Source organism: Cydia strobilella, chromosome 2 (genome assembly GCF_947568885.1).
Source record: "Cydia strobilella chromosome 2, ilCydStro3.1, whole genome shotgun sequence".
NCBI classification, from domain to species: Eukaryota; Metazoa; Arthropoda; class Insecta; order Lepidoptera; family Tortricidae; genus Cydia; species Cydia strobilella.
In genome coordinates, this window is record NC_086042.1 from 11,031,642 (window position 1) to 11,047,370 (window position 15,729).

At 36.9% G+C, this 15,729-nt stretch overlaps 1 protein-coding gene across 1 annotated transcript; it reads left to right on the top strand.

The window, feature by feature from the left end:
* The first annotated feature begins 246 nt into the window (after window positions 1–246).
* Window positions 247–15,649, top strand: LOC134751744 (splicing factor 3A subunit 3). Its single transcript, XM_063687194.1, has 11 exons — window positions 247–469; window positions 1,733–1,780; window positions 3,858–4,016; window positions 4,303–4,375; window positions 4,539–4,630; window positions 4,931–5,152; window positions 5,783–5,943; window positions 6,662–6,790; window positions 7,162–7,354; window positions 14,551–14,752; window positions 15,442–15,649. The coding sequence occupies exons 1-11, from the start codon at window positions 374–376 to the stop codon at window positions 15,573–15,575; spliced, it is 1,509 nt and encodes a 502-aa protein (XP_063543264.1). The 5' UTR covers window positions 247–373; the 3' UTR covers window positions 15,576–15,649.
* The last annotated feature ends 80 nt before the right edge of the window (window positions 15,650–15,729 follow it).

Below are 15,729 nucleotides of genomic sequence, written 5' to 3' on the forward strand. Positions count from 1 at the left end.
AAGTAGGTACAACGAACTCAATTGATCGGTCAAAAACCGCAATGTATTAAAAATCGCATGCGATTTGTTGCAACAACTTTGCACGATCTAACTGAATGGGTCGTTGGATAATTTCGAGCGTTTGTATTTATAACACAAACAGAAAGTATGACACATTAATAAAAAAAGTAAAAATTATCTTATTATCTTAAACAGCATAGCGTAGCTATATAGTAGCTTGCTACATATTATTAATCTGTGCTATATAGCTTGTTTGTAGAATGGTAGAAAGAGGTTAATTTATTTTATTCCGTATCACTTTTCGTATTAATATAAATTGAATATAAGAGCGTGTGATTATATGATTTGATTTAGTTAATAAAAGGTATACATAATGGAAACTTTACTAGAGCAACAAAGGAGTTATCATGAGGAAAGAGAACGTTCTATGGATGCTATGGTCAAAGAAATCTTGCACAAGAAAGTTGGGGTATGTTGATGATGCACTATTTTCCTTGTAGTTGAATACAAATAATAAGTTCAGTTCAAAACATGATGGTGCCCAGCTATTCGCATCCTGCTCCTCGGTCTCACGTAAATCAATGATAGTCATAGGGCCTCCTATCATCATACGTGTGTTAACTCGGGCTGCGAATACTGAAGTTATGTTAAAATTGACGTATAGAGTTGATTCACTCCGAAATAATGTGGGTTGACACATTTTTGCTAAACAGCATCCATTATTAAAGTTTATTAACTTGGCTCATTATCGACATCATTTCGAACCTTTTTATAGTAATATCGGATTTTTAATGAACACACGTATAATATAATGGACATCGACATCTTATTCAACGATGATTATTACGATATCAAATCCCTAGAACATGATACTACTTAGCTCATACGCTCATACATGCCTATCGAACTGAATTACTCTCTAATCTATGCATATTAGCCACAGAATTGATTTGAGATTGGAAAAAGTCAATTTAGTGAACCAAATAATTTATGCCTGATCTTTATGACAATTAAGCAGCGCAATTATGGCATTAGACATTTTTTTATTGGAAAACTATATATATTATTATTTATTTATTTATTGGAAACAATGTAAGTTTACAGTTTAAATATGAGTAGGAACATGGAAACTAATTAAAACTAACCTCAACATAAATACTTATAAAAACATGCGCATAAAAATGTCAAAACAAAAACTAATTTCAAATTTACTTACACGCTAGGAAACAAAAAAAAAATCGGGTATAATATTAAACAATGTCAATAAAATATACAACATATAAAATAAATAATAATAATAATAATATATTGTATATCTAAAATATCTTGAGTCAATACTCATATCATACTATTATTGAAAAGAAATGTATATTTCCATTCCTTTCAAACTCCATGTTGTCTTTTGAGTCTCTTTACCCCTTTCCTTATATGGCCATGAAAATAATAAAAGAAACTGTTCTAAAATATCAAGATCATTTTTGGCTGGTAGATGGGCATTTTTATTTTAACTTGTACTTTAAAACTCGACTTAAGTCGTGTTTCAGTATCATCTAACCGACACATTCCTATTCCTGACAAAATGTATGGGATTTGACATTGACCGTCAGTTTTGTGATGATTGCTAACCAGACGTTAATGGTAGACAGTTAAGTGAAAATGCCCAGATATCAAGTCCCAAATACCACAGGTTTAAAATATTTATATTATTATCATGATTAAATTTCTTTTACAGCACCGTGAAACAATTAATGGTGATCATCGCTTGAAGAACTTACATGATGTAAGTAGAACACTGATTGACAAAATCCACCAAATTATAGTGACTACTTATGATGCAATAAATAACTATCAAAATTATAATAGTAAACATAATAAGATAAAATTATTCTATACACACAACCTAACAACAAGTAACTTTTTAGGAAGTTTTGATGATGATAACCAAAAAAATTATACCTAAAAACTTCCAAGCCCAATAATTCAGTTATAACAAATATAAAGGGTATCCTTACCAGCATTGCATGCATTACAACTATAAAGTAAACTAGTGGCTCTGTGAGCTGTAGACCTCGCGAGCATAGCTTAAGATGGATGTGTCACGTTCACCTTACGTTTCACGTCAAAAAAAAGTTTGTCAAATATGAACTTTCACACCTTGTACCTATGTTTTTTCCAAAATCTGTAAAATTATTTTCATTAATGGGGTTGGCAACTTTCAAAGGTTTGCAGAGATGGCGCCATCATAGCTTGCCCCTTTTTCTATGAAATTTGGCTTAAAAGGCTGGCATCCAGGGCATTAAAATAACAAAAATTTGACGCAATTCTAGGGATTGATAGGGCAAGCTATGCTGGCGCCATCTGCTAAACACTTCGACCGGCCAATCCCATTTGAAATTGAGGGAAGGTCTTCTGAGACCATTTTCGCGTAGCAGCACGGGATCTGGTAGCTGCCTTCACTGACCCAAACCAGCCCGTATACCTGGCTGATTTTTGAATTTCTAAAAGTATTGAAATGCTTAGTAGTGGAGATATAGGTATAATGAAGGGAGCCACACGCAATCAAGCGCTCGCCCACCGAGGGTTCCGTACTTTTTAGTATTTGTTGTTATATCGGCAACAGAAATACATCATCTATGAAAATTTCAACTGTCTGGCTATCACGGTTCATGAGATACAGCCTGGTGACAGACAGACGGGCAGAGGAATCTTAGTAATAGAGGGTCCCGTTTTTACCCTTTGGGCCCGTTTCTATTTCTACCTCACGAATCTCACGATGTCACCACCTATCGAGCAAATTAGGCACTACTTAGTTAGGTCACCTGTGTTAAAGTGACATCTGACATCTTTGTTAGTTATTATTAAACTTAACTTCACCATCTTGTTTGACATGGATAGTGTAAAGGTCACTCACACAAACAGGCCTTGAGCAAAAATTTCTCAATTTTTTAACGAATTATTCAATAATATTATTGAATAATTGGCTCCATAAACCCGCTTAGACAAACGAATCAATACCTAATATACTACTTAAGTTAATCGTGAAAAAAATCTACGTACATATTAAGATAAAAACTGTAATTAATATTGTATGAAATTCACATAAGGAGAACCACTTAAAGCTGAAGAAATGCATGGCTCCGCCGTTTAGAACACTAGAAAATTAAAATAACAATAAAACATATTTTTAGGGCTAGTTAAATAAAAGCTAGTTAAGTAAAAATTAAACGAATACACAGCCCGCGCTTGATCAATTAAAATAAGTTTTTTTTTTTAATTTTTTCAAAACAAAAATAAAAAATAATTAAAAACAATACGAAATTTAAGTGTAAAAAAATACAAAAAATTATGTAGCAGCATACAATCACTGGGGAACGAACCAGGGACCACCCGTTGCAAACAAAAAAAGCGAATGTTTGCAAAACACGCCATGATAGTTCTTAGATAAGCTGACGAAATTCGGCTACTCATTCTCGAGTAAAAACTAAATATCTAAATACCGCCAAAACCAGTGATACAAATTATTTGCATTTTTCGATATTTAAACTGTAAACATGTCTCAAAAAGAAAATACTATTATGATATCGATACCACTATTTGTTTAGGCGCGAGCTATCACGACTCGGCCATTTTGAACAATTTCCAAAAACCGGATCGACAAAAAAATTATATTTAATCATAAAATTTGGTCACAAAATTTCACGAGAATCGGTTGAGAATTGCGACCTGTAGAGGAGAACATCCGGACATACAAAAGCAAAACGCCCGAGTCAAACCGTAGACCTTCGCTACGCTTCGGTCAATGATTACAATACTAATCATTTACTTAACTAATTTAATTTCTATTTTGACAATTTCAGAGATATATAGAGGCAACCATAAGGCTCAAAGAGCTGTATGAGGATAAGGATGGCCTGCGAAAAGAGGAGATTGCAGCCCTGTCGGGACCCAATGAGTTTCAAGAGTTTTATGCCAGACTCAAACAGATTAAAGAATTCCATAGGAAACATCCCAACGAAGTAAGATATTGTTTAATTTTTGTATTATTTTTAAAATAAATGTGGTACACAAACTGTAGTAACAGGGGAAACCTATGCTCTTGGCATCTATAAAAACATATTGAACAGTACAGTAGTGCACTGTTGAATTACTATTAAAAAATTATGATCCAGAAAATGAATGATTATGATTTTGAAAGAGGTTTTAGATACTAAACAACACATAGGTCTTGCATTAAAAAAATATTTTGCTATTATCAATCCTAATTGAGGCACAGAAAAGGAATAATGCATTTTTTTGTTTTAGATTTGTGTGCCCATGTCTGTAGAATTTGAAGAAATTGCAAAGATGAGAGAGAATCCGGCAGAAGATTACACAAGTAAGTTATTATCTGAAAGTCATAATACAAGGCAATTAAGATTTATTTTTTTAATATAGTAAAAAAAAAAAAACTATTTATTTTAAGAAGAAAAAGTGCTTAAATCTATTATACATTTGTCTGCTAAATCTCTAACATAACTGTGTTTACCCTCTTATTGCAGCTCCAGTGGAATTTACTGATGAAGAAGGATATGGAAAGTATTTGGATTTACATGAGTGCTATGAAAAATATATTAACCTGAAGGGCATTGAGGTGAGATTTTGTAATATTAATATCTCCTGATTATATTTTTTCTGAACTGTTACTAGTACAGTCGCGGAGCGGCCGAGGTGCTCAAAAATATCTGAACATGTACTATCACCTTGACAATAGAGGCGTGTTCAGATATTTGTGAGCACCCTGGTCGCTCCAATATATCTGATGGCGACTGTACGTTTATCACAATACAGCTCTGTCTACTTAAGCATTTTTACTTAGACTTTACATCTCTGCTACAATCTGCTTATCGCTTAGCTGTACAGTCGAAATGACCAAACTATAATTTGTATACAGAAAGTGGACTACATAACCTACCTGAGCATTTTCGACCACCTGTTCGACATTCCGCGCGAGCGCAAGAACAGCGAGTACCGCAGCTACGTGCGCGCGCTGCTCACCTACCTGAAGGAGTTCGTGAGCCGCGTGAAGCCGCTGCACGACCAGGCGCAGGAGATGGCGCGGGCGCACCAGGAGTTCTTGAAGCAGTGGGAGGCCGGGACATTCCCCGGGTGGCCTGTAAGTGTAACATTTGGCATCTTCGACATTCTTGCACATAAAGTTAGAGTGAGGGAGGTATAGTAAGAGCAGCGAGGCAAGAACAGCGAGCATCGCAGCTACGTGCGCGCGCTGCTCACCTACCTCAAGGAGTTCGTGAGCCGCGTGAAGCCGCTGCATGACCAGATTGCATACAGTACTCCCTTCCCTAATTAACTGAGCAGTTCTGAGATCACTTAAAAGGTGTTATTTTTCCACTGTGTTTATATAGACTTCACCCAGAAGTGCCATACTGGTTCTAATGGCTATTTTGACATCAATGGATCTTTTAACAAACCTTACAGCCATCACTCTATGCAACCACTCTATATTCTATTCTTGTATCAATGTACCCACCACAAGGCGTGAGGTTCCATTTGGATTTGTTATGCAATCCGTGCGCCTTGTAAAATAAATTAATACTGGACATACACAAATTGATCTAGTCCCACAGTAAGCTCAAATAAAGCTTTTATTGACACGACACATGCCTTATTTGAGACGACGGACTCAGCAGTAGGTATTAAATCATTTGCATAACTACGTGTTCAGACACATCAACTAAACAGCTGCCTGCACGTGTCTAATGAACCCATTTGTATATTTTCGTAGAAAGAAACCGGCGGAGCGCTAACCAACGTGGGCGCTCACCTGGACCTATCGGCGTTCTCGTCGTGGGAGGAGCTGGCGTCGCTGGGGCTGGATCGGCTCAAGTCGGCGCTCATGGCGCTCGGACTCAAGTGCGGTGGCACGCTTGAAGAGAGGGCTCAGAGGTTACTTTCAAAATATATTTAAGAGCAGGATTAGCCATTAGCAGTAGATTTTCTTGTCGCGCATTATGATGGCGATAAGCATCTCTCTTATTTGTATTTTTTTAATAAGCACTAGCATAATAACTATACCAACAGAGACCCTTAGTAAATTCACCGAATGGGGGAAATGTGGACCTGTGCTCACGGCCTCTTGGTAAAATTGAGGTCCGTAGCAATTTCCACTGAAAATGTTGACGTCGATGGAAAATGCCGATGACGTTGGTTCGATTTCAGCTTCGAGTATTTAGCATCTGACTTCTATTTCAGTTTATAATTTTATGTTATTATTCAATATATCAAAGATAGATATAACTCCGTAATAGATGGATACAGTCTAAGGAAAAAACGTGCCTCGAAAATCACGAAAATTTGATTCTCGATCAGATGGCGCCACTAGTTTTGGCCTACTCTCGTATAGAGGGCGCTGACTGTTTCGTTTGGTATTTATAATTTTAACGCATACCAGTGAAAGAACATGGGTCAAAATCATATAAAAATAATTAATGCAAATAAAAAAAACATTTATCCATATTTAAATACATTTTAACGTATTTTTATAAATCTTTTTTTTAGTTTTAAAGTATGTCGATAGATGGCAGTGAATTTAAAGTGGTTACAAAATTTACTATGACAGTACCGCTCTATCTTATTATATCCTCATTGAATATATGTATTTCAGACTGTTCAGCACCAAAGGTCAGACCGCTTTGGACAAGTCTCTGGTCGCGAAGAAGGGAGGCAACAAGGCAAAGGCTTCCACACAGCAGAGACACAAGGACATTGCAGCTATCGAAGCGCAGGTTTACAAGTGAGTAGAGCTACGATTATTAAATAGGCATTACATAGTTCCCCAATTAGGTAATTCATACGGTATGAAACTTAGAGTACGATTCCCATCGCGTGAAATGCCGCTCCGGCGCGGCCCGACTCCAGCCAGTGGTGTTACGATATCAGAGATCAGTTCTAGGTCAAAACCATACAGAAACTGGAGATTTTAGTCGTCTTGATAAGAGTATAAATTATCTGACTGTTGTGACCGCACACGCACACACGCGTGTCGCACACGCGTTTTATCAGTAAAAAGGTTTGATTTCCTATACAAAATTTGTATTTCAAGCTTTTTCGAGTAATAAATGAGTTTAGTTTGCTAGAGGCTGTATGATGAGTATCCCGGTGCAGGTTCGCTCACATCGTGTCGGGCAGCAGCGCGGCCACGGTGGAGAACGTGACGCGGCGCGCGGCGCGCGCGGCGGGCGAGCGGCGCGACGACTCCGGCGACGACAGCGACGCCTCCGCCGCGCCCGACCCCGACTCCGACGACGACGAGGTGCCCTACAACCCCAAGAACCTGCCGCTCGGATGGGACGGGAAGGTGAACCAACATTTACCTCATTTACTATATTTGCCTATGTAGCACTCCAAATGGTTTTTTTTTTGCCGGTAAAAAAATATATCGCGAAGTGCGTAGTTTATGGTCAGTCAAAAATATAAGAAGTTAAAAACATTGCAGTCTCGATTTAGCGACAGCAATGTTGCAAACAAATTCTATTATTTGTCGAGTTCCAAAGTTTAAAAAAAGTTAAAATGGGCATATTAAATGAAGGCATAGGTCCATTAAAAAGCCAAACAGATGATCAGTACTTATTATTATAATGATGGTACCGCGACTATTCAGCCGTCTCAAATAGGTTGGCGTATTTTCGGCAAAAAAATACACTACTATTTACATAAAATCTCTTGCTACGGCAGTGGCCAATATCGACATGAAAGTGGTGCGTGAATCCATTGACGACTGGCCACGAAGACTTCAAGCCTGTGTAGATAATTATGGCGGTCATAATTACCGCGATACAGGCACTGCCTAGTGCGGAGACCCCTGGAATGTCTGTAACCTTTAGCTGAAAATAAATGATCTTTATTCTTTATTCTTCTTTATTTTTAATAAAAAAATAAAATAAACAACGGCATATATAAATTTCTGTAGTGTTTATTTTTAATAAAATTGCTATTCGACTACCAGTTATTTTCTTGTACCATTTAAAAAAAAAACACTATAATATACCTAGTCGGCTCATAAGTTCTGTCATATACATAGTATCAAATAAAATCAAAAGTTTAAGTTTATTCCGTATAATTTGTACAGCGTTTGAAAGCTTATAAACTAGAGAATCTAAATGTATAAAATTTATTCAAAATGACCGCCATAATTATCTACACAGGCTTGAAGTCTTCGTGGCCAGTCGTCAATGGATTCACGCACCACTTTCATGTCGATATTGGCCACTGCCGTAGCAAGAGATTTTTTCAGCGAGTCTAGATTTGCATGAGGTTTTGAGCACACCTTTTCCTCTAAATACTGCCATATTTTATAGTCTAAAGGATTAAGATCTGGGCTAGAGGAGGGCCAATCTTCATGCCGTATAAAGTCGATTTTATTGGAGGCGAGCCAGGCTTGTGTAGACTTTGCCTTATGGGCTGGAGCAGAGTCCTGCTGGAAAACCCAATGCTGGTTTAGAAACATCGTATGGGATAGTGGTTTCACAATATTAGTCAACACCGTGTCTTGGTACACTTTGGCACTAGTTTTTACTCCTTTCTCACAAAAATGCATACTAGTGACGCCCGCATAAGAAACTCCCAGCCAAACCATCACAGATGAAGGGTGATGACCTCTTTGAATACGGGGAATGCTATTAGACGCTTCTTTACTATTGCGAGCGTACACTCTATCATTTTGTTTATTACAGTTTTCTTCTATGTCCAAAATTTTCTCGTCCGAAAACAGTATACAACGGTGCTTATTTTTAGCGTACTTCTTCAATAAAGCTTTAGATCTTTTAAGCCTTAAAGCTTTAAGCCGACCATTGAGAAGATGGCCAGTTTTTCGTTTATAAGCACGAAGTCTCAGGTCTTGATTAAGGTGGTTCGATTTTCATACAAAATTCAATCTGCTTTAATTAATGCACTACACACTATTACTACACAAATATTTGCTCATTTATCTACTTTCGAATATTCGTTTGCGCTAAATTAATAGAAAAACTTTGTTTCATACAGAAATCATACATAAATCAACGTAATTTTTTCATCAATTTTACGTATGTGTGTGTCACAAATGTCGTGTACAAATACGTTGCGTGCGGCGTTGCCACTCTATGACGTTGGCGACGTTGCCTGGCCGACCTGGCAGGATTTGCAGTGCCGTCATGTTTAGTGCATTATTATTTGACAGTGTTGACACTGACACATAGGGTCATGTTTATTGTGACATCAATTTGTTTGTATAAATTGAAAATGATAGCAACGTCTAAATCAAGTTACAAAAATCATCGGTGTTCTAGTCCGCGAAAATCCAGAAAAATTCACTCAATTGAAGCGGAATTCATGATGGTGAAGTTTCGTAAGGTGGGTACAGTTTCATTCCTTCATTGTACATTGTAATTTTCTCGTGCCGATCTTTTTAGAAAATAATTCTCACTTCTTCCGTAATGGTAGATATAAGCAGTGAACAATACCTATATAATGTAATTATTACTGTTTTGGTTGCCGAATAGTCAATGTGTCACTAACTCTAGGTTTTTTTAGGTATTGTGCAAAATGAAGAGGCATTCTTGGAAATATAATGTTTTCCTTCATTAGCCAGAAAAAATCAGGACATCCTCACTGCAATAAAGTAAAATAAAACATTTCCTGGGGATGAAAATTATGGAATTTTGTCTATGAATGAAAAACACAATTATTACTAGGTAAGTAAATGATAACTTTATTAGAATCCATATTGTTGCATCATCTTTCTTCCTATAACATTAGAGATTTTGTGCTATCATGATATTATTTTTCTTTCAGGTACAGGGACAACTACGGATAACAAATATGAAAAAATGTTATTTCATTTGTTGTGTGAATCCATCTACACCAACAAGACATCCACTGCTGGACATAGGCCTCCCCAGGGATCTCCACAACGACTGGTCTTGCAAGACCGGCCAAAATATCGAGAAATAAATAATATAAATAAACATGATAAATATCCCGTTTTCTATAATAGTTATAATTAGAAGGCCATGCAATGTTGTTACTCACTGTACCTACTTGAATCAAAAAAAAAATATATATAAAAAGTTTTAATTTTATTTTACAATTACTACTTTATTATTAGTACATTACGATACAAGTGCGAAAAGTAGGAAATTGGCAACGAGTGGCGATAAATTGAAACACGACCGAAGGAAGTGTTTTAATCGACACGAGTTGCGAATTACCTTTTCGCACGTGTACTGTACAACGTTTTACAGTACATAATTATGGCCCTTTACATTTTCGACATATGCACGTAACTAATTACCGCACTAGGGCGGTAACGTATATGTAGCACCATATGTACTAAAAAGTATTTTACAGTACATATGGTGCAACTTTTTCGCCCTAGTGCGTAAAGAGCACTTTTCATGCATATGTCGAAAGTTTATAGGGCCATATGTACTGTAAAACGTACGATACACGTGCGAATAGGTAATTCGCAACTGGTGTTGATTTAAAACACTCTCTGCGGTCGTGTTTTAATCTGTCGCCACTCGTTTCGAATTTTCTCTTTTCCGCTCTTGTATCGTAAATAACTACATACATACTAACATTTGGCATTATTAGGTTATAAATTGTATGGAGATGAAATCTATCATCGTACCCTTCCAGTTTGAAAAATACTATAGAGGCTGGGCAGTAAGGGATTGCTTTACTTGTAGAACTATATTTAGCGCTTTAAAAAAAAACTGATACCTGACACTTACAAACCTGGACTTCCTTGGGCTAGTGCTACTAAGAATCGTCAGTATTCTCCATCCTTTCTGAGTTGGAAGAACCCAAAAAGGTGAGATTTGTGAAAGTCAGGTTTTCAATATATGTGGGCGTTTTCCACCAAACGGGTACCTACTTATTGTTGTCATATTTCCATAAAGCTTCAAAATGAAATCAACCTAATCGACAACCGACAATGTGGTACCTTTTTGTTCAAAACGTCACATATTTTTATAAAACGTTATAAACTAATTTATTAATAATACTGAATATCTGGGAGAATAAGAAAACATAAGTAAAAACTCAAAAATGCTCGTTTTCCCAGAGATAAGACCTAGCTAGATCGAACCCCTTACAGCAAATTTCATCGAAATCGTTAGAGCCGTTTCCGATATCACTGAAATATATTTCGGTTATATCGGAATCGGACAAGAATTCGAAGAATAAAAGGTATAAGAAACATAAGATAACACAAAAAGGACAAAAAAAAGTACCCCTGACGTACCAGTCTCGAACCCGAATCCTCTTGCACGTATTTCCACGAACATACCGCAACGCCATTGCAGCATACTTACACTGCATGAAATTGTCTACTACAAGCATTACGGAAACACTGTTTGCATGTGTGAGTAATAGTAGGAAATAGCATGACAGAAACACTCTGTCGACTTTAAAAGTGTTTTTTGCACTAATGAAGTATTCAATGTTTATTATAATAGTTCAATATTTATGTAAAAAGTGCGCTAAACATACTTGTAAGTATACAGATACCATAGACCTAGCATTACATAGACCAGCTATACGCGTGCGCCCGTAAGGGATAGACATAGATGACGTCACAAACGTGGGGATACCATATTGGTAAAAATTACCCCAATATTTGATATCACGTTGGGGCGATTACCCTGGAGGCAAAGTTAGCTTGTTTGACGGTATTAAAAAATTGTTAAATAAAATGTCAATGGGTCGTCCTTTTTAGGCGTATAAACAATGAAATACCTCCTATAATTCGCGCAGGTGGTACAAAACTAAACATGTTTAGTAAATAAAACGTAAAATAAAATGTATTATGGGTTCTAATTTACAGAAATCACAAATCGCAACCACACCAATTAATGTACACCACATTTAATCTTCACAACATTTGTTTATTTATTTTTGGAATTAGAAGTACGAAAAAACTTCGAGGTCAAAATTACCCATAAAATTATGATATTTTCATCTGGTATCCCTAACATGATTGTTATGCAGCTAAATTAAGAAGAAGTTTAAAAATGGCTAAACTCAGATTCCTACCTACCTACGTAATTTGGGCGGATAATTTTACAAATAATGTTTTGTTAATTTGCGTAAATAATTGTGATATTTTTATTGAAATCGTTTGATTCTACATTGCTTTGAGTGTAACGTAATTTTACGATGTTATTCTCACATATTGCGTTAAGAGGAAGGTGTAAAATACCGTACTTACGTGTGAAAGATTATGATCTCATATTTTTGCTCAGAGCGGCTATTACAGCCGATTACAGAACAATTCACCAGTATTTTATCAAAGTTCAAGCATTCAAAACGCTAACCATCACTATATTTCATAAAAGAAAGCACAATTTCATACAAAACAACGATAATTAAACAAGCAACGAACAAACATGACATGTCACGTACTTATTTGTTTGCCACAACCTCGGTTGTGGCAGCGGTGGAAAAGTGAAACTATGACAAGGACAAACAATAACAGCGCTTTCTCTGCTACTCCTACTGAAAGATACATAAGACTATCCCGTTCGGTCATTTTCCCCCACTCCTCATGACCGATCCAGTTATACTAGATTCATGACAGATACCAACACTATTCCACAAAAAAATAAAACCTGAAAATTTGCGAAAGTGACGCCATCTAGCGGGGTTTAAGCTTTGGGTAACCTAGTCGAACCACCTTAAGCACTCTTTTCACCGTGTTTTTGCTCAAACCCATCTGGAGGGCCATAACTTTTTGTTTCCTAGCGGGATTTCTGGCAATGCGTGCCCTAATTGCTTGTACAACCGCTGGAGTCCTAGCTGTACGCGGACGACCGCTTCTTTTCTTGTCATTTAAACTAGAGACCTCACTGTATCTTTCTATGGTACGATACACAAATCTTAGAGAATTTTAAATTTTCAAGTAGCTTAAAAATTTTAGTCGGCGAGTGACCACAACGATATAGTGCAATTATTGCGGTACGGCTATCTTTAAGCGTCCACTCCATGTTGAAGAAAACAGAAAATTGCAAAATTATACTACTCAAATATTTAATAAAGATTCGAAATTCAAATGCAGAACGGTTTTTGTTTTAGGAGTTCCAAATTTAAATTTTAAAGGCCAGTGACAGAACTTATGAGCCGACTAGGTATGACTGCTTAGATCGTCCGTTTAAAATTAGTTCTTAGCCAGCAAATACCTACTTCCGAGCCTCGACAATAATGTACTATTTCGTCTATAACAGTCTCTATTATTGGCTTGCAACGCCATAAAAACCACGGTCTCCGGACTTGACATTGTTTGCGTGGTCTATAAAAGACTAGACGGCCGTTGCGTTTATTGATTGATTGGTTACAGTCTCGTATTAGAATTAGTAAATACGTTATTATAGAGGGTCTACCATGTAGCCTATCTTCCTAAGGCCCAGCCATACAAATGAAAAATCCAAAATTTGCCACTGAAATTTGAACCTATAGTGTAGGAAATAGTTGATTTTGCGTTGTTGGAAAATTGAACGAAACAAAGCAAAAGCGACTGTTCCAATGGGGTTGGCAGGTCGAAATAATTAGCAGAGGGCGCCAGCATAGCTTGCCCTGCCAATCCCTAGAATTGTGTCAAATTTTTGTTTTTTTAATGCCCTGGATGCATAGACATAGTATAGTAGTTATAGACATGAAACCGAGCGACCAGGGGTAAGAGAAATACATATTCATGTATTGACAGGTTAATGTATGGCAGCATAATCCTTTTTCTCTTTCACTCTTATAAATTTCGGTATTTCGCCATCGCCTCCTAATACCTATGCTGCCATAAATAATCAATAAATATACCATAACCCGACCATGAAAAAAAACCCGGTCGGTGATAAGGACAAAGCATGGCACTATTTTCTCTTTCCTCTTATAGGAATCGCAATAAGACTATCTTTCTCTATCAAAGAGTGTCAGGCCCTCGCCTGGATGCTATATATATTTAAGCCAAATCTCATAGAAAAAGGGGCAAGTTATGATGGCGCCATCTCTGCAAACCTTTGACAGTTGCCAAACCCATTGAATAGGATTTAAATTTCATCAAACCGAAGAGGTACTATACTAGGAAGGGCCTTGGGGCTTAGGTTATAACGAATTTATACTTCATACACGCTCCGTAAAAATACTTTTTTATTTTATTTATTTATTTATACGCTCCGTTGCGCGTTGAATGGACGGCCATCTTGTGGTCTAAATAGAAACACACTTGATATTGATTATTCGCGACAATAAACAGAAGGTTCCTGTGCTTTTTAGGATTCCGTACCCAAAGGGTAAAAACGGGACCCTATACTAAGACTCCACTGTCTGTCTGTCACCAGGCTGTATCTTATGAACCGTGATGGATTTCTGTTGCCGCTATAACAACAAATACTAAAAATTAAATTTATACGGAACCCTCGGTGGGCGAGTCCGACTCGCACTTGTCCTGTTTTTTTTTTCTTAAATTTTATTCCTAATGTCACTTAATTATTCTAATTTCAATTTTACCTCTGTATATTACAGCCAATTCCATACTGGCTGTATAAGCTTCACGGGCTGAACATCAGCTACACCTGCGAGATATGCGGCAACTTCACATATAAGGGCCCGAAGGCGTTCCAGCGGCACTTCGCCGAGTGGCGCCACGCGCACGGCATGCGCTGCCTCGGCATCCCCAACACCGCGCACTTCGCCAACGTCACGCAGATCGAGGATGCTCTTGCACGTAAGTACTAATTATTTATCTACAGTCAGCTTTAAATAGATACTGACGGCTAAATATATCGATAAATAATGGGGGAAATAATGATAGGGTCCGATATTTTGGCCGTCACTCTATTTGTTCCTGACTGTACTAGCAGCAAGGCTGCACTGCACACCCTCCGCACACTACACAACAAAACATGGATTATATCGTCCGAAATATATTTTTGTTTTTATACTGATCTGATACTGATTCTTCCAAAATTAATGTAAACAAAGCTGCAAAAAAAATGCAGCATTGGAGATATTTAAACTTTGTACACTTTCCATGTTTGACATATTTTTAGTCTTCTGCAAAAAAATTACAATAATCTAAGATCACCTGACAACTATTTTATACTAGTAGTACTAGTACCAATAATCCCGGATTTAAAATAGTACATTTCGAGATCAAGATCAGAGATGCCACGAATATTCGGCAACTATTCGGTATTCGGCAATTAATTTAATCTTAGCAAAAGTTGTGCTTTGTTGGCGAACAGTTTTCATAAAAAATGTGACTCAAAATGTAGGCATGTATATCGAATATTCGGTATTCGGCCAAAACCACTATTCGTGGCATCTCTAATCGAGATCCCTTGCTATGCCACTTTCACAGCGACGTAAGTTTATTTTGGGTTTTTACTATAATAAGTTTTTTGTTCGTTTTAGTGTGGGAGAAAATCAAGCACCAAAAAGAAAACGAGAGGTTTGTAGCGGAAAATGACGAAGAATTTGAAGATTCCCTTGGAAATGTTGTCAACCGTAAAACCTACGAAGACTTGAAGAGGCAAGGACTACTTTGAAAATCATGTGTAGCACATTGACTATACATATACGTTTAAGTAATTAAAAAGTAAAAACTATAGAGTGAATAAAATTGTTGTTTAAATATTTAAAAATCATCAATGAGGTTCTTGTTGTTTTTCAAAGCAATTTCAACTGTTCAAGAAATAATAG

Bases quoted from the DNA above. Each gene is read 5' to 3' on its own strand.
- LOC134751744 (XM_063687194.1), top strand. From the start codon at position 374: ATGGAAACTTTACTAGAGCAACAAAGGAGTTATCATGAGGAAAGAGAA. The intron at 4,376-4,538 runs GTAAGTTATTAT...CTCTTATTGCAG, and splicing joins TCCGGCAGAAGATTACACAA to CTCCAGTGGAATTTACTGAT. The intron at 6,791-7,161 runs GTGAGTAGAGCT...ATCCCGGTGCAG, and splicing joins ATCGAAGCGCAGGTTTACAA to GTTCGCTCACATCGTGTCGG.